The sequence below is a fragment of the Perna viridis genome, chromosome 1 (genome assembly GCF_037379345.1).
Source record: "Perna viridis isolate PV_CMFRI_1.1 ecotype Kerala chromosome 1, ASM3737934v1, whole genome shotgun sequence".
NCBI classification, from domain to species: domain Eukaryota; kingdom Metazoa; phylum Mollusca; class Bivalvia; order Mytilida; family Mytilidae; genus Perna; species Perna viridis.
The window spans coordinates 38,703,439-38,728,269 of NC_142445.1; the positions used below are offsets into that span (position 1 = coordinate 38,703,439).

General features: G+C 30.8%; 2 protein-coding genes across 6 annotated transcripts in view; one reads left to right on the forward strand and one right to left on the reverse strand.

Moving 5' to 3' along the window:
* Positions 1 to 5,487: 5,487 nt before the first annotated feature.
* LOC148628675 (cytosolic carboxypeptidase 6-like) lies at positions 5,488 to 24,617 on the reverse strand. 5 transcript variants are annotated; one of them, XM_088592311.1, is made up of 14 exons: positions 24,420 to 24,617; positions 23,480 to 23,605; positions 21,791 to 21,915; positions 20,783 to 20,877; positions 20,299 to 20,515; positions 19,241 to 19,370; positions 18,318 to 18,432; positions 17,235 to 17,346; positions 16,661 to 16,678; positions 15,251 to 15,453; positions 14,714 to 14,826; positions 13,772 to 13,931; positions 10,770 to 10,806; positions 5,488 to 8,888 (listed from the first exon to the last, which is right to left on the reverse strand). In XM_088592311.1, the coding sequence occupies exons 1-14, from the start codon at positions 24,442 to 24,444 to the stop codon at positions 8,883 to 8,885; spliced, it is 1,482 nt and encodes a 493-aa protein (XP_088448437.1). In that variant the 5' UTR covers positions 24,445 to 24,617; the 3' UTR covers positions 5,488 to 8,882. The 5 variants fall into 5 exon arrangements, with proteins under 5 accessions (XP_088448437.1, XP_088448456.1, XP_088448447.1 ...); XM_088592330.1 differs by lacking the exon at positions 10,770 to 10,806 and adding an exon at positions 9,947 to 9,963 and having other exon boundaries at positions 24,420 to 24,615; XM_088592321.1 differs by lacking the exon at positions 10,770 to 10,806 and adding an exon at positions 9,938 to 9,963 and having other exon boundaries at positions 24,420 to 24,614.
* LOC148628676 (ELAV-like protein 1) overlaps positions 24,458 to 24,831 on the forward strand; it is a 30,393-nt gene continuing 30,019 nt past the window's right edge. The window contains exon 1 of the mRNA XM_088592384.1: positions 24,458 to 24,532. The gene's annotated coding sequence lies outside the window, so the exon portion shown is untranslated. The remainder of the gene's footprint in view (positions 24,533 to 24,831) is intronic.

Consider the following 24,831-nt stretch of genomic DNA (forward strand, 5'->3'; position numbering starts at 1 on the left):
AATACTTTTGGTTTCAGTAGTTGTCATGGCTTGTTCTAATGATTTTTTTTTGTGTTTATGAATAAAGCAGGAAAATCATGTTTCAAATGTTGTTAAATTGCAATGGAACTGTTGTTTTTTTACTGATTCTGTCAAGTGAAAATATTCACGGGTTTCAATTTTCACGGTTTCAAAAAAAAGTTGAGCGTTAAATAGTGTTAAAATCAATTTTGCAGGTATTATTTTTCACGGTTTACTGTCCATCGCGAAAATAGCAAAAATTTGTACGTTTACAGTACCCAGGTTCAAATTACATTTTAACTGATATATAGTGACTTTAAAAAGTATTGTTTAGACAGGTATTTGGATTATTCAAGGTTCAGTATATACAGTTTTCGCTGTACATCATGATAAACTTGTTTATATAATGACAATGAACAGTGGGCATACAAAAATTCACATGAGCTAATCTCTGAAACATAAACAAAAACATTCAGCACTACTGAAATATACAAAATTAACAGATATTTTTGTAGGCACAGACACCTGAACACCCCAGAATGACTCGAGTTTCCAAATTTATTTATCATATTTTTTATACCCCTTTCTTTCAAATTTGATGTATATAGTAATAATGATATTAGTCCTTAAATCCATAGTTGTTACACAGAGGGGAATCCTCCTTCTGTCCATTACTAAAAGGAATGTAATGAAATTTGCACAGAAACTATAAAAAAAACAAGGATTTTGTCTTTTCCTGACACGAGGGTAGTATGGTATCAGCTTGGTGGACATTGCTTACAGTTTTTCTGAGGTTTACTTGTAGACTCCAAAAATTAGTGGTCTTATTAATTTCTAGTTCTATGTACCCCAGAATCTTGTGTAATCTGACTTCTGCATGTTCCACAATAGATTTATTTATAATGTACATATTATGAAGTTGGAGTATATCACAGGCAAATATTTTTCACATGAAATTCATGTTAATCAAGCTTCATATGCAATTCATGTGAAATTCACTAAACACAAATTTCATGTGAACATTTCTAGTGAATTTCATGTGAAGGCTCCATTCACCTGAATTTCATGTGAACTTAGTTTACTTGCTCAATTCAGGTGAAAATCATGTGAAATTCGTATGAAAATCATGTGAAATAATTTTGCCTGTGTAAAGAGATAAGGGTATTATCTTTATGGCCATAGTTCTGTTACAGTTCATGTAACAAATTTCCTAATGAGAAAATTCTCTATCTACTATACAGCTACTACAGGCATAAAATCCTGTCATCATACAGCATATGTAATTATCTCTTATATAACTATACTGAACAGCAGAAATTCACACCACTTCTTGCCCATATTTAAGCCTTTTGAAAATTGGTGTATTTCCAAAATTTGCTCTCATATTTTTCCTTCTGGATGAAAAAAAAAGACAGTGGAAAGGATCATGTTGAAAGTCGGGGGTTTGGATAACATTTTGCATTTAGAAATTAACATTTTCATGCATGTTTCTGTAAATTCCCCAGGAAAGTGCTTATCATTACAAATTTGGAAAATAAGAAATTTCACATAAATGATGATTTGTATGAAAGACATTACTTAGATATATAATATATATACTAAAAAAAAACACAATTTTTCCCTTCTGCTTACTAAAAGATGATGTAATAAGTGATCAACATACACATAGAGATCATATGGCACATACCATTTTCTTCTAGTACTATCTTTAAAAAAAAAAAGATACCCGACACAGTAAAATTTTACTTCTAAGTTTCTACATTTCTTCCAAGGAAATAACACATGGCACATAATTTCAAATTTTCGATACAGTTTTTTAATAAGCGATTTCAAATTTTCGATACCAGTTTTTTTTTATGCCATTAAGTTATCAGTATTTGGCCAATCAGGAAACAGAATCGCGATCAGATGACTTGCGTTTCCATAGAAGAGCATCCTAAAGGTCACAGGGTAAAAAGCGAAACTATACCAACTGTTGTTAAGTAATAGGGGGAAATATTGAATCATATTTTTTTTCTGTCCATGGCTGAGTAAAAAATATTTTTGCTCAAATTTTGGAAATTTTTTTTTTTCAAAATAATCCTAAGACCCCCTCCTCTCAGTAATGCACACATCAAGGTTCTATGTGTTACTTTACTGGACATAGAGGTGACCATTTGTTCTCAAAGTGTTAAGTGGGAACTTAACCCTGAAGTGTGATTATCTCCCCTTGCAATGACCTGCCATTAATCACCTTCATTCATAAGATGTCTAACCTTCCTATAAATTTTCATCAAAATCTATTATGCGGTTTAGGAAGAGTTAAGCTTAAAGTAAAATAATTGAGTTGGATAATCTCCCTTTTGCTGGCATAATCCCTCATGGATGTCATCATATGGTGCCTAATCATCCTATTGAATTTCATTAAAATCTGTTGATTTAATAGGAGTTGAAATTTATAAAATATGTGAACTGATGGACAAACAAACCAGGTGATTCCTATTAACTCACCAAGCTTTCTTTGTAGGTGGTTTTAAGTTCATATTAGAGCAACCAACAAGAAAGATTTCAATTTTCCTTAAACAACATTTTCAGATTTGGTTTTGAATTTTGAAGAATTGAAAAATGAAACTTCAGAAACGCTTTACTGCATACCAATAATTTTTTCAGTTACCATATTCTTCCGTGAAATCTGTATACTTTTTTTGGAACATTTTCTTTGTTCCAGGAGGTGGTTGTGTGGTATGTATTAAAAAAAACAATGAGTTTTTAGATTTTTTTCTAGAGATATTTCAAGAATCAGAAATGAAGTTGACAACAATAGAATACACAAATGGATAGACCTGGCATGGGAACTGTGAAAACTTCATCTGATAAGATTTAAAGGCTTTGCAAAAAAAAAAAAAAATGTCAAGCCATGAAAAAAAAGTACAAAAATTTCCCTTTTAAGAGGATTTTCACATGCCATGATGTTGATATTAAAAGATCTGCTTGATCAGAGCAATTTAAAAGCTTTTAAGATTTTAGTTACTAGTGACAAATAGAGGTGATGTGTTTTTAACCATACTCAGTATACATTAAACCTGGAATATACTTAAAGTCAATGGCACACATGCACTTAGATTGTATTGTTTACATGTGTTTAGTGGGAACTAAGGTGAAGAACCTAGAAGAATTAGTTTATTTCAATTCACAGATTATCAATGATTATATATACTATTCTCACATGTCAAGTACTGTGAAACCTTGTCTTACCTGAACCTTTTTCTGATTGAGGTGTCAGTTTGATAATGAAAAGTTCTAGAAGTCTGGATTCAAATGTAAGAAAACTGATCCTCGGACCACTGGATTTCATAAGTTGTAATAGTTTGGATGATTTCTTCTCATGGTTAGGTTTGGTATAAGCGTGATTTTACTGTATGGTGGTTTTCATGCTTGGGTTTGAGAAATACTGATCCTAATGCATACAATGCTTCAAGACATTTTTTAAAAATAAACTTTTAAATCTCCAAAAATGTCAGTCAATATTCTTAAAATCAATTTATTACATGGTTAAAAAAAGAGAGATAACTATCAAAAATCTTGTCTTTCTCAATCTGATATCAGAGTTTAAATGCATGTTTCCTGAGAGAAAGAATTGGAACTGTTCCATTTTCTATGATAAAAACATATCAATGCAATAATCTTACAAAATAACACATAATGTTTAAACTATAATTGCTTTGCATTGATGCGAGTGGTCTGAAGATTTAATGTATCATAATTTGTTTCATTTATGAGGTTGTGTGGGCATGCGTTGTCATGTTAGGTATACCCCCACTCCCACATGAAGTTGATATCACACAGCACCCAAAATCGTTTACAATGTATGCCCCATCTATAAAAAGCAACAAACCAAATTTGAAACTATTCCATCCCTTGAGAGCCATGAACTTTCTCTATAATTCCATAAAGTGAAAAATGGCAAGGTCCACAAAACAGGTAGTTAATACTGGACAGAATCCAAAATTACTTATGACTTATGCCCCATCTATAGAAAGCCACACACAAAATTTGAATTCAATACATACTTCCATTAAGAGCCAAGATAATTGCTATGAAATTTAGACAGACAAATGGACAGACAAGGTGATTTTAATCAACCATCCACTTGTTGAGTGGGGTATAATATTTTCTATGAAAATTGGATTTACAATATTTGCATTGCTATATATATATAAAAAAACCAAAGCTTTAATACAAACCAGAACCTAATCAAAGAGAGAGAAATGAGAAAAAAAACTTCTCTTTGTTTGAGCTCACTTCTCTCATATGTCTTTGACAAGGAGAAGTTTTTGTAACAGATTACATTAACCAAAATGTCAATCTTGTTATTTTTCAAAGAGTAATGACTAAAACGACTTATTGTCATCAATGTCTTGATAAGACCCTGCAAACTTTACAACAACAAAAAAATAAATAAAGCCTATAAATAAGCTAGTGGGATGATGTATAGTTAATCATGGAGCTGTTATAGGTGTGCCCAGAGTTAAAGTGAACCGAAGAGAAGCGAAAAATACAACCTGTACTCAGCTAAATTCACACCTTACTACCAGCATTTATCTGCCCTTCACCAAAAGGTAATATATATATATATATATATATATATATATATATATATATATATATATATATATATATATATATATATAAATAAAAATAAATAAATAAAAAGGGCATCTAACGAGACATGAAATGATACCCAACCATATTTACTAACCCTAACAATTCATTAAAATTTAAAGAAAGATAACTCCAACTTATTTAAAAAAACATCTTGAAATTGTAAATAAAACTGAAATTCAATCTTAATCCGTATTCTGTAATACTCAATAACAGAGTCTGAAAAAAGATCAATCAAAATCCTCATAAGTTATCATCTGGAACCTGTCAGGAGATACACGACACACCACCACATAATATACTCGCCAAAATTCGTGTAGCAGGCTATAAATTAAGCAATATCAAATTGAATTTAAAGAGACAAAGAAACTGCTTTGCTTTGTACTGTAGTATTTTCTAATACATTGAGATGATAAATGTGCTAGAAATGAATGTCCCCACATAGTATTCAGGCTCCAAGGACAACCATTTGTCATTCTTTCTTCTATATTGTTCTTATTAAGGGAAGAAACTGCAACACTCCTTTAAAAGTAGATCTTTGCAATTTCAAGAATGCACTTAGTAAGTATTGGTATGTAAAATCCATTTTAGAAACATTTCTATTCTTTTTACAAAGTTAAACAAAATAACCTGGATAGCAACAGTTTTCACTTATAAATCACCTAATTGTAAACTGACTGACCAAAACAGGTTATTTGAATCACAGACTATGGATCAATCAACATTCATGATGTCACTGTACTAAAACCAGGTTATACAAAATAACCTGGTTCGCTTAAAGAGAACCAACCAATCAGAAAGCTTGTCACAAATCAAATAACATTACCATAAATGAAAACAATAATGCAGATAGTACTCAACAGAATTTTATTTCTGGACGGTTAAATTATTGTAAGATCACAGACATATAAAAATAAATACCTGGGAAATATTCCCATCAATATTTACAATAAATATTCAATAGTAATTAAAAAAAATAAACAATAATACCTGTCAACTTGAATCACCTTATTGAATTATACTTCCTTTTGCAGTTTGAAAATAAAATTGACTAACATTTTTCTAATACAAACTCTCAAATCTGCAGTTTTTTCATACTCCTCAATACCAAAATCTTCGACAAAATTTGACCTAATACAGGGTAGAAATGCTGAATAAAAAACAAATAGATCTATCCTCTGAAATAGCCTTTATCAAACCTCATGATCTATATTTAATACTGTGAGAGAACTCATCAGTTACTAGCATTTTTCAAAAATACATCACTATCAATGGAAATCACTGGCACATCCCCCCACCCACTTCCAACATTTTTCTAATTTTTTGGACCCACCACTATCTTTGGTAATATTAAGAAAAATTAATACAGCATAACAATAATTGTATTAGAAAATGACACTTATTCATACTTTATTAGACAATATTAAAAGCATCATTAACTTAAAGCACATCAAATACATCCATTTTCATTAGATTTCTTTAAAAAAAGATTCTTTGACATAAAGAAAATTGTGATCAACAAAAGAATACAATTGAGTTTGATTGTTTTTTTCACAAAATACAAAAAGCAGAGGACGCTTACCCTACCGGTGCACCTGGTCCATGCTCCCAGTTTTTAGTGGAATCCGAGTTGCTCATTTACTTTTGTTACTTTGTATGTATGGTTTTAGTTACTTTATGTTCTTTGTTGTGAATGTCTGTTTTCCATGTCTGGTCTTTGTCCCTGGATTACATTCTTTTGATTACCGCTATAACCTTGGTTCCCTTGATTACTCTTACAAACCCCTGCACCTGCAAATTATGCTTCAGTATATCACATAAACAACTAAATGATTCAAGGATAGGTCTACCTAAGGATCATGTAGAGGGCAAGAATTCCAATTTATTGTCAACTTTCTTACATGGTTAATTACCATAACAGCAAAATACACTTGGTATTTCCCATACCAATACTAATAAAAGAAATGAAGGAGGTTGGAAAAATGGAAAATGATATGGACTATTTATATAATGATCTGTTATGGAGAAAATAAACTTGGAAAACATTTTTCAACAGAATTCAACAACCAAATAGTTTGGACAATTTCACTTTTTCCAAACATAATATAGAACTCTTTTTGGGTATTTGTATCAATACATAATTTACTTTTATAAAGATTTTGGTAAATATAAAAAACTTGGGAATAAAATCAATATATCAGCGTTTTCTTTCCTTGCATGTTTCTTAGGTTGACCTGTACTTAACAAAACTTTCTTCCTCGTTGAAGCTTTCCAAACCAAACTCCAACCAAAATGATTGGTCCAGTATTTTAACAATTATCATCCATTCAAAATTCATTGGAGCTGATATAAATGGATTTGTTTGGACAGGTTTCTGGTTTCATTTTCAGTATATTGGTTTAGACAGGTTTCACAGTATATAGAAAAAAACACTTTGGAAAAATGACAATTTGTGGTATTCAAATTTTTCAACAAAAATGATAACAATAAAACTTATCACAATAGCTGTAATATCACATATGTTAAAACAGGTAATGCATTATAACAAAGATTACTTGTAAACAAATTTTGAGGTGTATACATTTTTTGTGAATGTACAAGAAGACATATTCCACCTGTTCCCCCAATATTGAGGTTGTCATGAAATTTTGGTCAAATAAGAAGGTAATGAAAAAAAACAATTTTAAAGATAAACATACTTTAAACATATGAATTTTCGTGGTGTACCATTTTTCGCTTTTTTTCCCAGTGGACAGATAACTAGTACCCATGAAACTGATTTTTAACACAATACAATTCTTATCAATTTCTTGAAACTGCGAAAATTGATATCCACAAAGATGTTCACTTGACAGAATCAAGGGAAATCAACGACGACGATTACAGTAATACAATGAGAGCTTGGAGATCTGTAACTCTTACATCTTTTTTTTAAACAAACAAAAAAAAACCAACTTTTATAGGCTTAGATTAGAATTTACAAGACTAGATAGACATTTTGCACGTTTTTTTTTTTTAACATACCTAAATGTACAAAAAAAATAAAGTGGTTAACGAATATCAAGGAGAACATTACAAATTCATCTGGAATGCATACTTAATTTGAAAATTTGCATATTTTACCTTATTCCCTAATTAGAATAAAATGAAAATAAGAAAAAGACATTAATTTTGATCGCTTAATAGTTTGAAGTTTGATTCTTCAGAAATCACCTACAAAACAGAGTGCATAGTACCAGTAAGCGACAGAGAAAACAGGTCTAAATTTTCACCATTTTACCAAATACATGAACTTACATGCATTTCCCTGAATCTACTTCAATATTGATTTACGTTTAAAGAATGTCCATTAACATGTTAAATAACAGGTTAGCTTGAGATTTTAGTTCTTGTTTAAAAAAAGTTCTGTCAAAATTTGTCTTTTTTTTTTCATTTACAAAAATTCATACAAGAATCAGTTGTAACTAGGCACTAGCAAACTTATCATTTCAGGGAATAATTTCCTTGATTGATTGCTTTTAATCTCCAAAACATTGTGGAAGTACTCTAGTTTTTCGGTACCAGTTTGAGTGTTTTTGTGGTTGGATCTAACAACAAATGTCAAATTTGCACTGTAAACTTAAAATCGATGAACTTCAGAAATTTTGAAAACCTTGAAAACTGATACCAAAAAGTGACTTCACTACATCTTAAATTTACACCTTTAGAAGTAAAATGCATCTCTTGATTTTGAAGCAAGTATAATTAAATGTAAACACCATATGAGAAATAACATAAATGTTTAATCTAAAAGCAAATAAACAGTTTACTTCAGGAGACAGAGTTGGCTTCCCCTTAATTAAATGATTAATATCTGATGAACTGACTTGGGTAATAAAATGGACAATTGAGTATGAAATTAAAATTTTTATTATTTCATATGTTTTGAATCGATGTCTAATAGACAGTTCAAATCTATTCTCAATTTTCCATTTTACAGTTCCTCAGGTAATGGTCATTCAATCAAAAGAAGACCAACTCTATCTCCTGAAGTTAGCTATTTTACTCGCTATACAAAGGTGATTACAGATAACATTTTTGACGAGATAAAGCTTAGTTTTGCCCTTCATGGGAACATAAAACATGTAAAAAAAAGTTAAAATCTTCTATCCCTGTCTCTGAAATGTAGTCTTATTGAGGTATCACCAAATGTATTTGTGTTGGCTATATTGTAGTCCATTCTGGCATGTCTTGGTCTGTCATCAAAACTACAAAATATCCGAAACTTATCATTAGAATTGCTATAACTATCTAATGTGGCCTCTGTTAATTAACTATAATGTTCAGAAATTTAAATAATGATATATAAAAAAACTGAAGACATTTAAAGTCTACATTTTGTGTTTTGTTAAAAGTGCATTTTTTATGTGGCATTTTGGCATTCAGGGATCTCTAATTGGACGAGTCAATAGTTTCATCAGTAAGATTTCATGAAAACTGTTTTTCTTTAAAAAAAAAAAAAAACTGGATACAAAAATCATATACAAAATCTATTTTTCTTGTGAACATGCAGTTTAGAATGTACAAGTTTGTAATTCTTAATTTAATATCATTACATGCAGTGAGTTTGTGAATATGACATGCAGTTTTCATATAATGAGTAGTGAAATTGAAGAACAGTAAGATTTTAATTTTTTAATCTAAGAAAATAATTTATCCTATAAGCATGTGCTGGGTGTCAGGGCAGAGGCTGGAGCCATATCTTCATGTTATAAGTATAACTCTACAGTGTCATTTTGCAGTAAGTCAGAGGTGTAAATTCTACTGTGGGTAAAGATGTTACTCAGCATCATCCTCCCATTGTACCATCAAAGCTTAGGATCAATTCAATATTTATGTTTTTTGTTGTTGTAAAATTGGCCGTTGAATGAAGGGTAATAACAAAATTACTACTTGATAAAAGCTAGGCAATGGTCAAAAGGAATAGTCAAAAAGTAAATACCTTATAACAAATGGCAATATCAAGGTAAAAACTGGAAAGTTGGAAACACCACAATAGTCCTGACTTGGAACAGGCATTTCTGATGGAGACAGTGAGTTAAAACAAGTCTTGTTCATTAGAATTTTTAAATCTGAGTAACCTAGCATGTCCCTGTATAAGAGATCTTTTTTTTTTTAATGTACTGACTCTTTTACTTAGAAAAGAAAAAATAAAGGACATGAAGATATGGCTCATTATATCATGACTGTAAAGATTCCAGTCCAAATATATCAACAGAGGAACAAAAAGGAGTGCTTGGAGATCTGTAACTCTTACCAGTTTTACCATTTTAAGATCTGTACCTAAAAAAATATTTTGTTTAAATAGGGGTTTATTCATATAACTCAATGGAAGTTGGTTGATTCACTGAAAATGTATTACCCATTTTGGCTCTACAAACCATCTCAACTCAATTGTCTTGCAATACATGTCTGGACTTGGTAAAATAGGATGTTTCCAGATTTCATGAGAAATAAAAGTCATTAGTACAGGAATCTGTAAGAATCAGGCAAATTTGACAAATGATGAACCATGCTCAGAAAAAATACACCAATTTGAAAATGTGGTCACAAAGATTTTGGTCTATTAAAGGCAAACTTGAAGTTTGTCTTAAAATGCCAGAGGATACAGAAAATCAAATTCAAAGTTACAAAAGAATGATAGGGAAAAGTGAGTTATCTCCCTTTGATCATGAAAATTAAAAATTTCATATGAATTATACATCCAGTTTTTTCCACCTTGATTCACCCACTTCCTGATTCTTAGAGTGAATAGCACTTAAAAACTTAACTCTTCAGAGTCAATTTCAGTATCATACAAAAATGTAGCACAAATGGAATCAGTATCAAAACCTAAAAAAAACATCACCCCTGTCTTATATACCGATATGTAGAACTGTCTCTGGGATGATGGTGCATAAGAAGTCGCCTAATGAAGAAAATACATGAAAAGAAATGACTATGAAAGTTAACATTGAAACAAAATTAGAATTGCATTGTCCAATTATAAATAAAACATTAATAAATTATATAAGCCAAGACTGCAAAAATTGACTATTCTAACATTTGGCTAAAGCTTGATGAATTATTCATGAAGCTGCACCATTTACCTTAAATTTCACTATTGGAAGTAAGTAATGCAATTTCCTTTAAAGTACATTGAAAAATGTAAGTGATTTTCCATTAAAACTAAATATTGCATGTTATATGCTGGTAGCATAATTTTAAAATCTCTGCTGAAAGTACATGCAAGCTATTACCCCTTAAAATCAAATAATGTAGGATTAATGCTAATAAAATTATTTAAAATTTTTCATGATCATATGGTTACCGAAATAGTAACAACAAGAAAAACTTAACAAAGCTCACTAAGTAAATCCCCTGCTTGCTTTTCCAGAAATTATATAGAAAACTACAAAGGCATTCTGATGGAAATTCATAGAGAAGTTGCACAATGTATCATCTGATGAAGAATGTGTACAAGTTTCATCAGATTCCATTCAGTGGATTCAGAGGAAAACTTTATGGATAGAAACTGGGAACTGGATATGTGAATGGATGGACAACATAATAACTTCATACCTCCCTCTTTTAAGCTAGAGGTATAACAACAGGCAGTGATATTGTTGGCTTTTGTTTTCTAAACTACGGTACCCAATCCTCTTTTAACTGGCAAAAAACAAGTAATTTTTTATAAGGAATTTAAAATAGGAATAGTTTTGATACAAAACTTTAAATTTGTAGTTACGTTAATTAATCTTATAGAGGATAACAAAAAAAAGGAAAAATCATAAACAATTAAGTAGCATTCCAGCTAAGAATCATGCAAAATGTAATACATGGGTTAAAAGCCTACATATTTTTATTTTTTATATTCTGTTTGAATTGGCATAGTAAACAGAAATTAACATTCAGTTTTTCATATAACCTGTGCTCTTAGGAGATAAAAATTATATAGAATTCACTTTCGATTTAAAAATTAAGGGAGATAACTCTGTAAATGACACTCAAATACAATAGAATCTATGGGATTGTCCATGTTGATTATCTCCTAAGAGCAGGTAGATTTTTTTTCAGGTGTATCACATTTTTCATATTTTGCATGATTCTTACAAAGACAGCTACTTAATCAGTGAAATATACAATGTACTTATTAAAAACACAATATCCTTCACTTTTGACTACCAGCTGGGAAATAATTTACCTTATTGGGAATAATTAGCCACGTTTTTTGACAAATTGGAACACTTTCATTAAGGGAAACAGCTGGATTTCAGAAGTAATGTTAGATAAACAATATCACTGATAGGATACATGCTGATAGGAATGGTTACCAAGTCCAATTTAAGAAAGAAATGATGACAACCATAGTGATATTATTGGCCTTTTTCAAAACTACCTCCTTTTTTTGGGAGGGGGGTGGAATACATATCACTTTTTTTTTAATTGGAAAATTAAGTATAATCCAACAGAACCTAAAATTTGTAGTAAAGATGTTAAATTATATACAGGATTTAAAGAAAAAGATAAGTCTTAAGTAATTAGTTAGTGTAATTTTGAACAGAAACACCATATTTATATGAATTATGATTGTTTGTCTGAACAACCATGTTTCATATGGGGCCCTTTAAATTTGGAAATAAAATCTTCATTTCTACCCTTGAAATACCAATTGGGAAATAGTTTATCTTATTTGGGATTATCAAGCCATTTGTATTTATTTTGGAGGTAATTTCAGACCAAACAAAATCACTGAACTACTAAAAAAATGCTCTCTTTATCTCACACCATATTCTAAGTGTAATGAATTCAGGGTTATTAATGTTATTTCTAGAAAAAAACAAACACAGGTATGACAAAGAGGGTAAGTTGTCCACCACCATTAATTAGGGAGTCCTACACCTCCAATATTACCTCTTGGTAACTATATCTTAAAGAGGAGGCCTTTTGACTGCTAGCATATACTCTAATACTTTAAAAACAATTAAAAATTATGGATGGATATAAGAAATGACATCAACTGCACAATTAATCTGTAGCTTCATTTTATTCTACCCAGTAAATAATAGACCTTATTTTACAAGGTTGACGAACGAAGTGGACATTGTCAAAATTTGAAGTAAACACAGTCAACAAAGAACCATCAAGGTAAAACTTTGATTTTAAAAAGTGGAATTCTGCTTTAAAGCATGAGAAAATGAGGTTTGAAATAATCTGTACTGTAAAAACACATAATTCAAAGGTTTATAGAACCACAATTTTGCTATCTTTAACAATTTTTTGTTCACTATATTAAAGTATACAATATTTTCCAATAATTTAATTCTTGTAAGGGCTTAGAATGCTAAATCCAACAAAAAATTGTCCCTAACATAAAAAAAATAGCAAAAGCTCTAGATATTATCATATTATGCCTTTTTAAATTTTTGTATGACATCTCTGAAGAAAAAATAATGATCACCATCCATATTTTAAACATTAGTTCAAAAGTGAAAATAAAAATTTCAAGAAATCTTTTTCCTGATTTTTTTTACAGCAAGTTATATAGTAAACTTCAGAGAATAGAATTAGTCTTCCATTGCTTAAGCGACCATTACCTGATGTAGTTTCAAACAAAGTTAATCATATAGAAAGCAGTGTTTTATCAAATGTTCCCAGTGTAATAAATTTCGATAATTCACACTGTGAAATAAATTCAGTAATTTCACTCTAGGACTTTCTCCCACCATAAAAAGTCAAAACTTTGATATCAATCAGTTAATCACAGAACTTAAAATTCATATTGAAAATATTGATAAATTATGGAGAAAATCTATATAATAGATAGGATAATCAATTGGTTATTGTGATAATTCATGCCAAGAACACTTGAGGATTTAACTTGTGCGTGGAACAAGTTCCGCACACTCATTTAATCTAGGTGTTCTTCAGCACTCATGATAATATTTTGGTTATTCACTCTTTCCAATTCATTATCCTATTAATGAATCACTCTGTCCTCTGTCTAGTTAACTATTGTCATTCAATCAATGGAAAACCAATGCTATTCCCCAAAGTAAATTTTAATACTTGCTGTAATAACAAGTACTAGAAATCATTTAACAATACATACTCTGAAGGTGGGTCTGTATTAGAGCGCTCATTCTGTCTATCCCTAATGTTATATCGACCAGGTTTGGGTACAATACTGCTACTTGGTTTAGCACTGATCAATCCTGTCATTTTGTAATAGTCTAAAAATGTACGTGCAAGATTTCTCCCTAGCTTCATATCTATGTAACGTTAAGGAAATTCTATACGATTTTTCAAAAACTTATCATTGAAAATGTGTACAACAGCAGTATGATTTTAGACTCTGCCAAATAGGGACCGTTCTGTTTGTACACAAATCATGACTGTTGATGATGTAAATTTGTTATATAAATCCTCACATATTATGTACATCATTTCTGACATAATGTATTTAATGCATTCATGTTTCTGACCCCCTACATACATAGGACATTTTTTAGGACTGCATTATAATTTAATCATATTCATTATACAAGTCAGATATAATCAAATATAGTGTTACCTTATTAATTTGGTAAATACCAACCTTGTTTATTTTGACACTCTTTTTACATGACCTGCCACTTAAAAACATATTTGCTTTTTCTAGTATGTGCTTAAAAGATGGAAAATCATTTTTTGATAACAAATTTTTCTTCCCCAAAATGAAGACTTTGCAAAAACTAATTGTCGACAATATAAATCTTAATGATCTTTAACATACACCCATTTATCAATTGCAAAAATAAATTCTTCAGAACTTGAATTTTACCTTTATACATGTACATAAAATGAAACATCTGCAAAATAAGTCTAGAATTTCTATTTTTTGTCTCCCTTGGTTAGTGAAAATGAACTCAGGAAAAGTAACATTTGTAGATTTTGTATGGTGATTTCTATTGTAGGAAAGCCACAACTTTGCTTGAAAAGTAAAGTAGAAACATTCTAAAATTATAGACCACAGCTTGATGTGGCTTACAAAAAACTTATAACAAAAGGATACATCCATCTTCTGTGTATGGCATGGCAGTACTGGAAGAACTGGTCTGGTAACTGAAGAAAGACACCTCTAATGTATAACAATGTGAGTTGTCATCTAAACATCCTCCCAATGTCCTGAAACAGGTTAAAAAATAATCTAATCACCAATGTTAACCCCTCTCTTTTTTGACTAAGTTATTTGTTAACTTTTGATATGTTTTTTCTTTAAAGCAAATATGGCACTTTTCACTGGGTATTATTTTCATTATTGGCTGTCAGAGTCAGCCACTTTGCATGGATTCATGGTCAGATATTTTAACATCTTGAACAAGTTAAACAAGAATATTATTGCATGGGGGTTTATTTTGTGTATATTTCTTGACTGTAAATGTAGTGAAAATTACCCCAAGTGAAAAAGTCTACATATACTGTATCTTAGAAATGGGTGTTATAAATTCCACACCAAATTACAATGCTATTTTGCCATAGTAAAACATGGAAATATGCCAGAAAAAAAAATAATTTACAGAGTCACCATACAAGCATGTGACCAACGTACCTTCGGCCAGTTCCAGCTTTAACAGCATCCCTGTTAAAGTTAGTATTATTGAGTGAGAAATCCTCAGCATTTGCACATAGAAGTTTTGGGAAAACAGATTGTCTTTCATAGCGTTCCATATCTTCATAAGTATTCCCATACATGAATCCATTCATCAATGTTGAATGAGCATGAAGATCTATGTAGAAGTCTAACACACATTTCTGTAAAGATGTAAAAAATGCTGTAATTTGTTATGACACTTTCTTCAGGGGTTGTTATCTTATTGGTATGTTTTACACTTTCTTCTATATGTATAGTGTTTATTAGCAATTTTATCATCTTTTTTTTTTGCACTTTGTTAGGTGTTCCTAGAAAAGCAGAAGACGCTTACCCTACCGGTCCACCTAGTCCATGCATGCTCCCATGCTCCCAGTTTTTAGTGGAGGCCAAGTTGCTCATTTGCTTTTGTTGCTTTGTGTGTATGATTTTAGTTACTTTGTGTTCTTTGTTATGTATGTCTTTTTTCCATGTCTGGTCTTTGTACCTGGATTGCATTCTTTTGATTATTACTATAACCTTGGTTCCCTTGATTACTCTTGTTTAATATGTATAGAGTTTATTGGCAATTTTTTTCACTTTGTTTTATTTATATGTATAGTGTTTATTGACAATTTTATCATTTTTTAAATTGTTCTTACTGTCATAATAATAAAAAGCGTTATTATATAGATAGCAGAGTTCTATCAAATGTTTTCAGTGTAAATAATTCACGCTGTGAAATAAATTTGGTAAATTTCAATCTCAGAAAAAACATCACAACTTTGATATCAATCCATCAATCATAGAATTTAAGATTCATGCTGAAGATATCGATAAATTATGAATAAAACCTATAGAATGAATAGGATAATCATTTGGTTATCGTGAATAATCAAAATATGATCACTCGTGCCAAGAACACTTGAAGATTTAACTCATACATGGAACAAGTTCTGTGCACTCGTTAAATTTACCTTAGGTGTTCTTTGGCACTCATGATAATATTTTGGTTATTCACTCTTTCCAATTAATTATCCTATTATCATTGGCACAGTTCATTTGGGAGATTCTCCCCTACTGACACTGTCTAATGCAAGTGATTTTATATAAAAGCAAAATTTTGATGTAAAATTCAATCATTTAGTATTTTTCACGGAAATATATTAATTTTAATCAAAAACCTCCCACATTTCTTAATTTTTTATGTGGGAGATTCTTAATTATTCATTGAATTTGTGGGAGGGTTAACAGGTATTAAATAACTGGCATTTTCCAATTATGTTATAAACTTAACACAAAAAAATTTGAACAATGACTCAAGAGAGTCTTATTAAAGATTTAAAACACAGTTTCAAAATTATAACAAGAATAAACATTAAAATAACTCACCTTCTGAAAATAGTACCTCTACATTTAACAATAACATTTTTCATATAACAAAATCATCATATTCTTATTTGCACAAAGATTTTGTAGTAAGATATACGTTTAACATTGAAAGCTTTCTATCGATGAAGTCATATTTCAGAAAAAATATAAAATTCCATTATTATTAATGAGAAGTTCTTAAAAGGTTGTTTAAGCATTACTTGTAACTGTCTGCCTAAGAGTCATGCAGGGGATTTATGAGTTGGAATACCATATTTTTGTATATTTAATATCTTCATGAGATCATAGTTTAGAAATTTAACTATGAGTTTATATAATCCTTTTTCTAGTGGCAAGAAAAAGTTTATGGCATGTTATTCTCTTTTAAAGGGAGTTAACTTTATTTTTTCCAAAGCATTCCATTCTAACTTTTATTTCAAATACAAACAATTAATTTCCTTTACATAAATTTCCTTACAAGCAAACTTTCATAAAAAATGAAAAAAAACCCATAATTTTTGTTTTGAATAAATCACTTAATTCTAATTTTACATGGTTCATAGGTGGACATCTACTCAAAACAAAAAATTCTTACATCACTCCTGTCTAGTTCCATCAAATGATTTTTTGTTGCATATAATGTAGGATGAGCCCATGGTGAAGGCTCAAGCCAGTGCCTGTTCAGATCAAATCCCATCAATGAGCATCTACAGTGTAAAACATATATCCTTGAAATGTGTATTTTGTACACCAATTAAAATTTCACAATGTTAAATCTTTAAGGAAGTAGACCTAGGGAAAGGGACATAATTCTTGAAATCAGTGATAGGTTTGTATCATATTCAATTTCACCAAAGCCTTTCAAGCTTTCATTTAACAGAATGAAATCAATCAAAGTTACTATGATGCTTACACGAGATTGATATAAAGAGCCTGAATACAAACGTTCCAATGATTTGTAAGAGTTGTGTCCCTTACCTTAGGTCTACATCCTTAAATATGTATAGGAAAAAAACTTGACTTTATCAGTACCTGTATCAATTTGAAGGTTTTTGTGGAACTTCTTTATGGCTTTTACACATGCTTGACATTTAAAACAAATATTCAGTGAAAATTATGTCTAATTATAGTGTACAAGGACATCTAAGGATATTTTTTAATTTTTGACCAGAAATAGGCGAAATAACCAATTTTGAGGCAGTTTACGCTTCATAAACCGCTTTGGGGTTCATGAAACAGAGGAAACAGCCCAAAAGTTGGTTATGACAGGATAACTCAATCAAAAATTAAAAACAATCCTTATAATGTAATTTCTAATCAATTATAATTTGTTTTTTCATCAAAGCCTTATTTGGTTTGGAATTATTTTAAATGCAGACTACCAACTGATCAATGTCAATAAGGTCACAGTACCAAATTGGTTTATGGAAAATAACCTATCTTGCCCAAATAAGAAACACGTGATCAAATTAAATTATCATAAATATTAATATGAAAAATAATTGCAAAAGCTTTTGTTATTGTAAAACAAAATATGACCAAATTATAATTGCAAAATCTAATTTTTAAATTGGATACAAATTAAGTAGAATTAATCTTCAAATTGCAATAATAAACAAATACAAAAGCTTATCAAATGACATTACTAAACTGCTATTCAAAAATATATTGATCTTACCTATAATTCCCAAGATAAACTCCATCTGGATTTAGCATGGGAACAATTTTAAATACAATGTGTTCTCTCAATACTTTTGCAATTGGGTGATTACTGATAAGGAAGTCAATTACTCCTGAAAATAAAATTAAAGCACTACTAGATATTTACCTGTAAGAATGGTATAATTGATGAAAAAATATATTTTAAAAGATGAGCATGCAAGTTCAATTGGTGACCATGTCATTGCTAGTAGTTGTGAGGCATGTTTGTTTTTGTTTTGTTTTTATTTTGTTTTCCTTACCTTGACATACATAAGATGATGGTGTTTCAGTGACTCACGTACCTGTTGAAATAGCTACCCTTACCTTGACATACATAAGATGATGGTGTTTCAGTGACTCATGTACCTGTTGAAATAGATACCATTACCTTGACATACATAAGATGATGGTGTTTCAGCGACTCATGTACCTGTTAAAATAGCTATCCTTACCTTGACATACATAAGATGATGGTGTTTCAGTGACACACGTACCTGTTGAAATAGCTACCCTTACCTTGACATACATAAGATGATGGTGTTGCAGTGACTCACGTACCTGTTGAAATAGCTACCCTTACCTTGACATACATAAGATGATGGTGTTTCAGTGACTCACGTACCTGTTGAAATAGCTACCCTTACCTTGACATACATAAGATGATGGTGTTTCAGTGACACACGTACCTGTTGAAATAACTACCCTTACCTTGACATACATAAGATGATGGTGTTTCAGTGACTGATGTACCTGTTGAAAGAGCTACCCTTACCTTGACATACATAAGATGATGGTGTTTCAGTGACACACGTACCTGTTGAAATAGCTACCCTTACCTTGACATACATAAGATGATGGTGTTTCAGTGACACACGTACCTGTTGAAATAGCTACCCTTACCTTGACATACATAAGATGATGGTGTTTCACCGGGATGAACTCTTGCTGTAATAAACACAATTCTTTTCATCTCTTCAGGATCTAAATTGTCTGGATTTGTAATTGTGATCATGTCTAGTCGTCTTTGTTGCTGGAAAACAAAGTAAAAGTGAAGATGTGTGTTTGTATTTAACAGCCATGGATCTTACTGCACTCAATTACAGCACTATTTTTTAGAAACTTGATCAGTAAAAATTGACTGAAAAACAGCTGAGTTAAAACATGTGATATTATTCCCTTTTTTATGTTTAAAGTCCCATAATTATAAAATGACAAAAAAAGACAATTATTAGTAAAGAGTGCAGTTCACACCACCTTAGTTTTAGCCATGACTTGACCATAAATAAGTAACTCAGCAGGTGCTTCTTGAAAAGCAGAGGACTCTTACCCTTCCAATACACCAGGTCCATTCTCAATTAAAAGTGAAGTCTGGATTACTAATTTATTATGTGCATATTTTTATAGTTAATTTGTCTTATTAATGGTGTTTTGTCTGATTTCTTGGTCTTTCCTTGTCTCCAGATCATGGATAACATTTTCCTCGTTCTAACCATGGTCGTCTTGTTTTTATTGTCCTTCCATTAAGTCAATCATTCCACCAAAAAGTTATTAAAATTCCTAGATGTCCTTTTATATTGTGGTAAAACAGCCTATTTGTGTTGTAGTAAGCAGCAGCTTTAAATAGCTAGTTAATTTAATTGGCTAAAGAATCTAGTTTCACTTCTTGGCGTCGATGGTATAATTTTAAAAAGTAAATCATGCTCTCTCGTTACAATATTAAGAATAATTCACGAACACATGGACATGACATAAAATAGACTATAAATACACAGATGCATAAAGTCAAACTCTTTACTCATTCTCACCTGTATTTCACATTCAAATATAAATCAAAATAAATCTGATTTGGCAAATTTGGTTTCATTTTGTTAAAGGACTTTCAGTTGAGTTTTTATTTGGAGTGTAAAAATATACACAAAAATTTTAACATGTTACAATAGAATATATATAAATCTTACCACTGTCAAACATAACAACTCTCTCGAGAAGAAATCCATGTTCTTTTTCTCCAGATTGTCAAGATAGTTTTGTAGCCTTGTGTATGAGTATGGGTAACAATAAGCAAACTGGTAAATATCATCTTCCTTGTCAAAACAGAATGAAAATGACATGACATAGTTTTTTCTGTGGTCTGGACATCTGTAGTAATAGACATGCTTAGCTGGTATTCTGACCCTGAAATTTTTTAAAATGAGATAAGTGAAAAATTTTAAGGATATACTGATAGCAATGGTTTCATGTGTATAGGAAAACATAAGCAATGACACAGAAGTAAATAACTTTACTAAATAAAAATAGAACAAAATATGTCCTTGTTTGAGATAATGCCACAATCTAATGAATACTTTGCTTCAAATGTTTTTGTACATTCAAAATACTTTCATGTGGAGTATTACAAATTTAATCACTATTATATGAAATGCAATCAATTAAATGAATTACCATTTAGGTCGGCTTGTGGATTTGACTAGAGGTGACATGCCATCTCTGTATAATGACTTGGTTTTGCTGAAGTTAACAATATTGAAAATGGCTCTCTGCAAAGAAAAAGAACAAGCATGTATTTAGAATTGAGTTATCTTTCTTATGTACACTGATATGGATAAAATGCTTACTTATAGCATAAAAACTAAATGTTATCTACTATTGAAATGTTCATCCAGGATACATGAGAACATGACAAATTTTTTTCTCCTTGAAGAATATCAAATCATACCAAAAATATAAAATTTGAGCAAAAATTTCTGAATTTAAAATACAGTGTATTTAAAAAAAAAAATTAAATGATATCTATCAGCAAAATGTTTCATTTGTTATTTGTTTTTGCAATTCAAAAATTTGCAACAAATGAAAAATTAGCAACCAGTATACAGTACCTGAACCAATCCAGGCAACTATAATTACGATCATACATCAATCACCGATCAGTTTCTGATCATTCATCGATCCATCAAACCGATCCATTATATTGGTGATCAAATCCTTGATTACTGAGTGGTAAATATATTTACGGATTTTGTTATTTTGTTTGTCAATTTTTACACCCATTAACTTATGCAATTTATTAAGACATCAATAAATTACTTTTATTTTACATTTTCTTAAGTTTTTTTTAACAAAATTCAATATAAGGATTTAATATCTTAAATTTATGGTTTATATAATATGGTATTATATTGAATTTCTTCCAACAGAAATTTACAAATTTACAAACCAATCATCCGACATTTAACATAACAAAACTGTAATCAGATCGGTCACCTGCTATTGGTTATTGATCTGTCAGTGATCAATCAATTAGTCAGTGGTCATTGATCAGTCAAGTAGTTGTGCAGGTCAGTTCAGAGACTGTACCAGTAAAGCAGAACATAACAAGATGCCATGAGTATTGTAATTCCTGTATCAACAAGAATTCACCTTCTTATCACACGTCTCTTACATAACTAATACCTGGTCAGCTTTCACATTTTCCACTGTAAAGTTGAACCAGACTCTGAACCTTGGATTACATGTATCAGGCCTGATAAACAAGTCATATTCATATTCTGTGATGTAATCCACTCTTCCAAGATTACCTATAAAAAAAATTTTAAGGAACATGAAAGCATATGTTACACTTATATTTTCATCTTCCCACTTACTGCTGCTTGACTGATACAACATTTTTATTTATCAAGAGAACAGCCCAAAATGAACACATGGTTGTGCTTACCATAATATGTACCAGACAAACAGTCTTTATAAAATCCAGACACTGCCTATGATAGAGGTGATTCATGGTGTAGAAAAACAATGAACAAAATTTCTTTCAGTCTACAGATACTATATTTTCAAAATTTTTTAGTAACAATATTCCTTCCTGTATTTAGATCTGTATTTTTTAAATAAAAAACACACATTCATCTCTAACCAAAATCAACCAAATCAAACAAAATGAAGAACAACTCTTGAAAAAAGCTAATTTCTCTTATAAAATCTATTTAAGAAGGTAGACCTAGAGTATGGGATATAACTCTTGAAATCAGTGATATGTTTATATCATATTCAATTTTACCAAAGCCTTTCAAGCTTTCATTTGAAACAGAATGAAATCAATCCAAGTTACTTTGATGCCTACAAGATTGATATACAAACGTTCCAATGATATTTAAGAGTTGTGCCCCTTACCTTAGGTCTCCCTCCTTATTTTTTTATCTCAAAAGTGCAACAATCAAATGACAAACTAAGACTGGTTATGTGGTAGGCAAGTGACTGTTTCTGAATAAAAAATAAAAGTGAATGTTGTGGGATTTTGACATGCATGATTTTTTATAAAGACTGCTACTTAAAATATGGGTATGGGTTAGTCAAGAGTCTAAGGCTTCACATCTGAAGTGCTCAGGGAGGTAGACCTAGGGTAAGGGACATAACTCTTGAATTCAGTGCTTTATCATATTCACTTTCATCAAAACCTATCAAGCTTTCATTTGAGACAGAATAAAATCAGTCCAAGTTACTTTGATGCTTAGATGACATTGATGTAAAATGCTGTCAGCTGAATACAAACATTCCAATGATTTGTAAGAGATGTCCCTCACCCTAGGTCTACCTCCATGAGAATACCAAGATAATAGTATATTATACATCAAAACTTTTCTAGGTATATTTCCTCTTAGACAGACCTTTCAGCGATCAATGTAAACAATGATTTTAACTTTTCCCCACCATTTTTCAACTGCTAAAACAATGCCAATTTTGCAATTAAATATAATTTAGAAGATTATATTACAATGATAAAAATTTCTAATTTTATTTGAACACACAGAAATCTTGACTGGTTAATCTGTATTGAAACCAGCCATCCTAAAGCATTGCACAATAATTAATATTTCTGTGACTAATGTTTTCCTGAAATATTGTATTTTTAAAGATCAAAATAATTGTTTACATATTCACCAATTATACAGTGCTTAACTGACTTTCTTATAGCTATTCCGTGAAAACCCTCAAGATTACCTAATTTGTGTTCCCATACCAGGTGATACCTTACAGTGTAACAATATACAAAAATTAATCTTCCTTTGAGAAGTAATATACATACATATATGTTCATGTATCTTTAATTCAATTTTTTCTATCATAAATTCTAACCATTCTTACCACATTCAAAGCAAGCATCAAATATCAAATGACCTTTCTTTGGCCGACCATTATAGCCAGGTGGTACAACTGCAAATTTGTTGACATTTCCAACCACCGGCTCTTCAGTGCTATCTGACTCGCTACCTAAAATAATACAAGTATGAAAACCAGATAATTTTGAAATATGGCACACTGATGTGAATATATCTAATTGGTCTTCCATTGAAAGCACATACATTGTATTGAAATGCATGTCCTTTTATGTAAGCATTTTAAATGTAAAAAGCCCAAATATTTAATTAGTCTTGAAGAGTAAGTATCAGTTCTGAACGATAAATTGTGTAGGTTGAGTAAGTATGCAATGCACAGGAAACAATAATTCATATCACATAAAAAATATTAGGTGTACAAAAAAGTATCTTAATGTCTCAAAGCTCAACTACACCAATTAAAGAGGTGCACAGTGTTTCAATCAAAGGATCACCTTGAGAGAGGGTTTGGGGTCATTTCAACTACTCAGAACTTTGAAGTGTAGAATGCTTCACTGAGAACAATGGCAATGGGCAGAACTTGGGCTTCTGCAGTTCTGACTTCTGGTGAAATAAAATGGACCCTTAATTACAATGAGCTAGTGCCAGCTTTAAAAAAATAAGATAAGTTACAACTTTAAAACATTATGTGGTATAACATAAGGGCAAACTATTGAAAGAATGGTTTCTGTTATGTCGAACATAATCAGAAGGAACATAAACGTATACGAAGCCTCTCTGGCTGTATTGTTTGGATATCCCTCCCCCTTTTCTTTGGTCAGGTCTACAAAGTCTGTGCAGGTGCGTGTACTGTTTTTGTTTCTGGATTTAAATGAGTGATTAAGTTTATTGATTTATATTTTAATTAATCATGTATTAAAACAAGTAAAAAAATATAGCGTTTTGCATCTAAGCAACTGTAAACAAACCCGAGTCGCACTTCTTGTCGGCCATTTTACATCCCACAATGCACAGAGTTTACTCGAGCGTAACGACTTCAGACGTCAATCATCTGTGTGGAAAATAGACCCAAGCGGGAATTGTGAGTGACTTTAACGTTGGATCGGTAGAGAGGAGGTCAATCAAAAACTTTACGACTATTTGCGACCAATTACTCCTTATTTCTTCCCGTAAAACGACAAATATTTCTTGTCATTCCCGCCACACATGGTTTCGCAGTGTCTCCTCTTTTCATCTGTAAATAATCTTACGCAAGTCGATATAATCCACGAATCTGAAGAAATTAAGTCATTTCCTAGGAGGCAAAAATCGATAGAAACGTTAAAATAGTTAATGTTAATTAAAGCCCATGGCCATATTATAGTCTTATTGAATATGTTG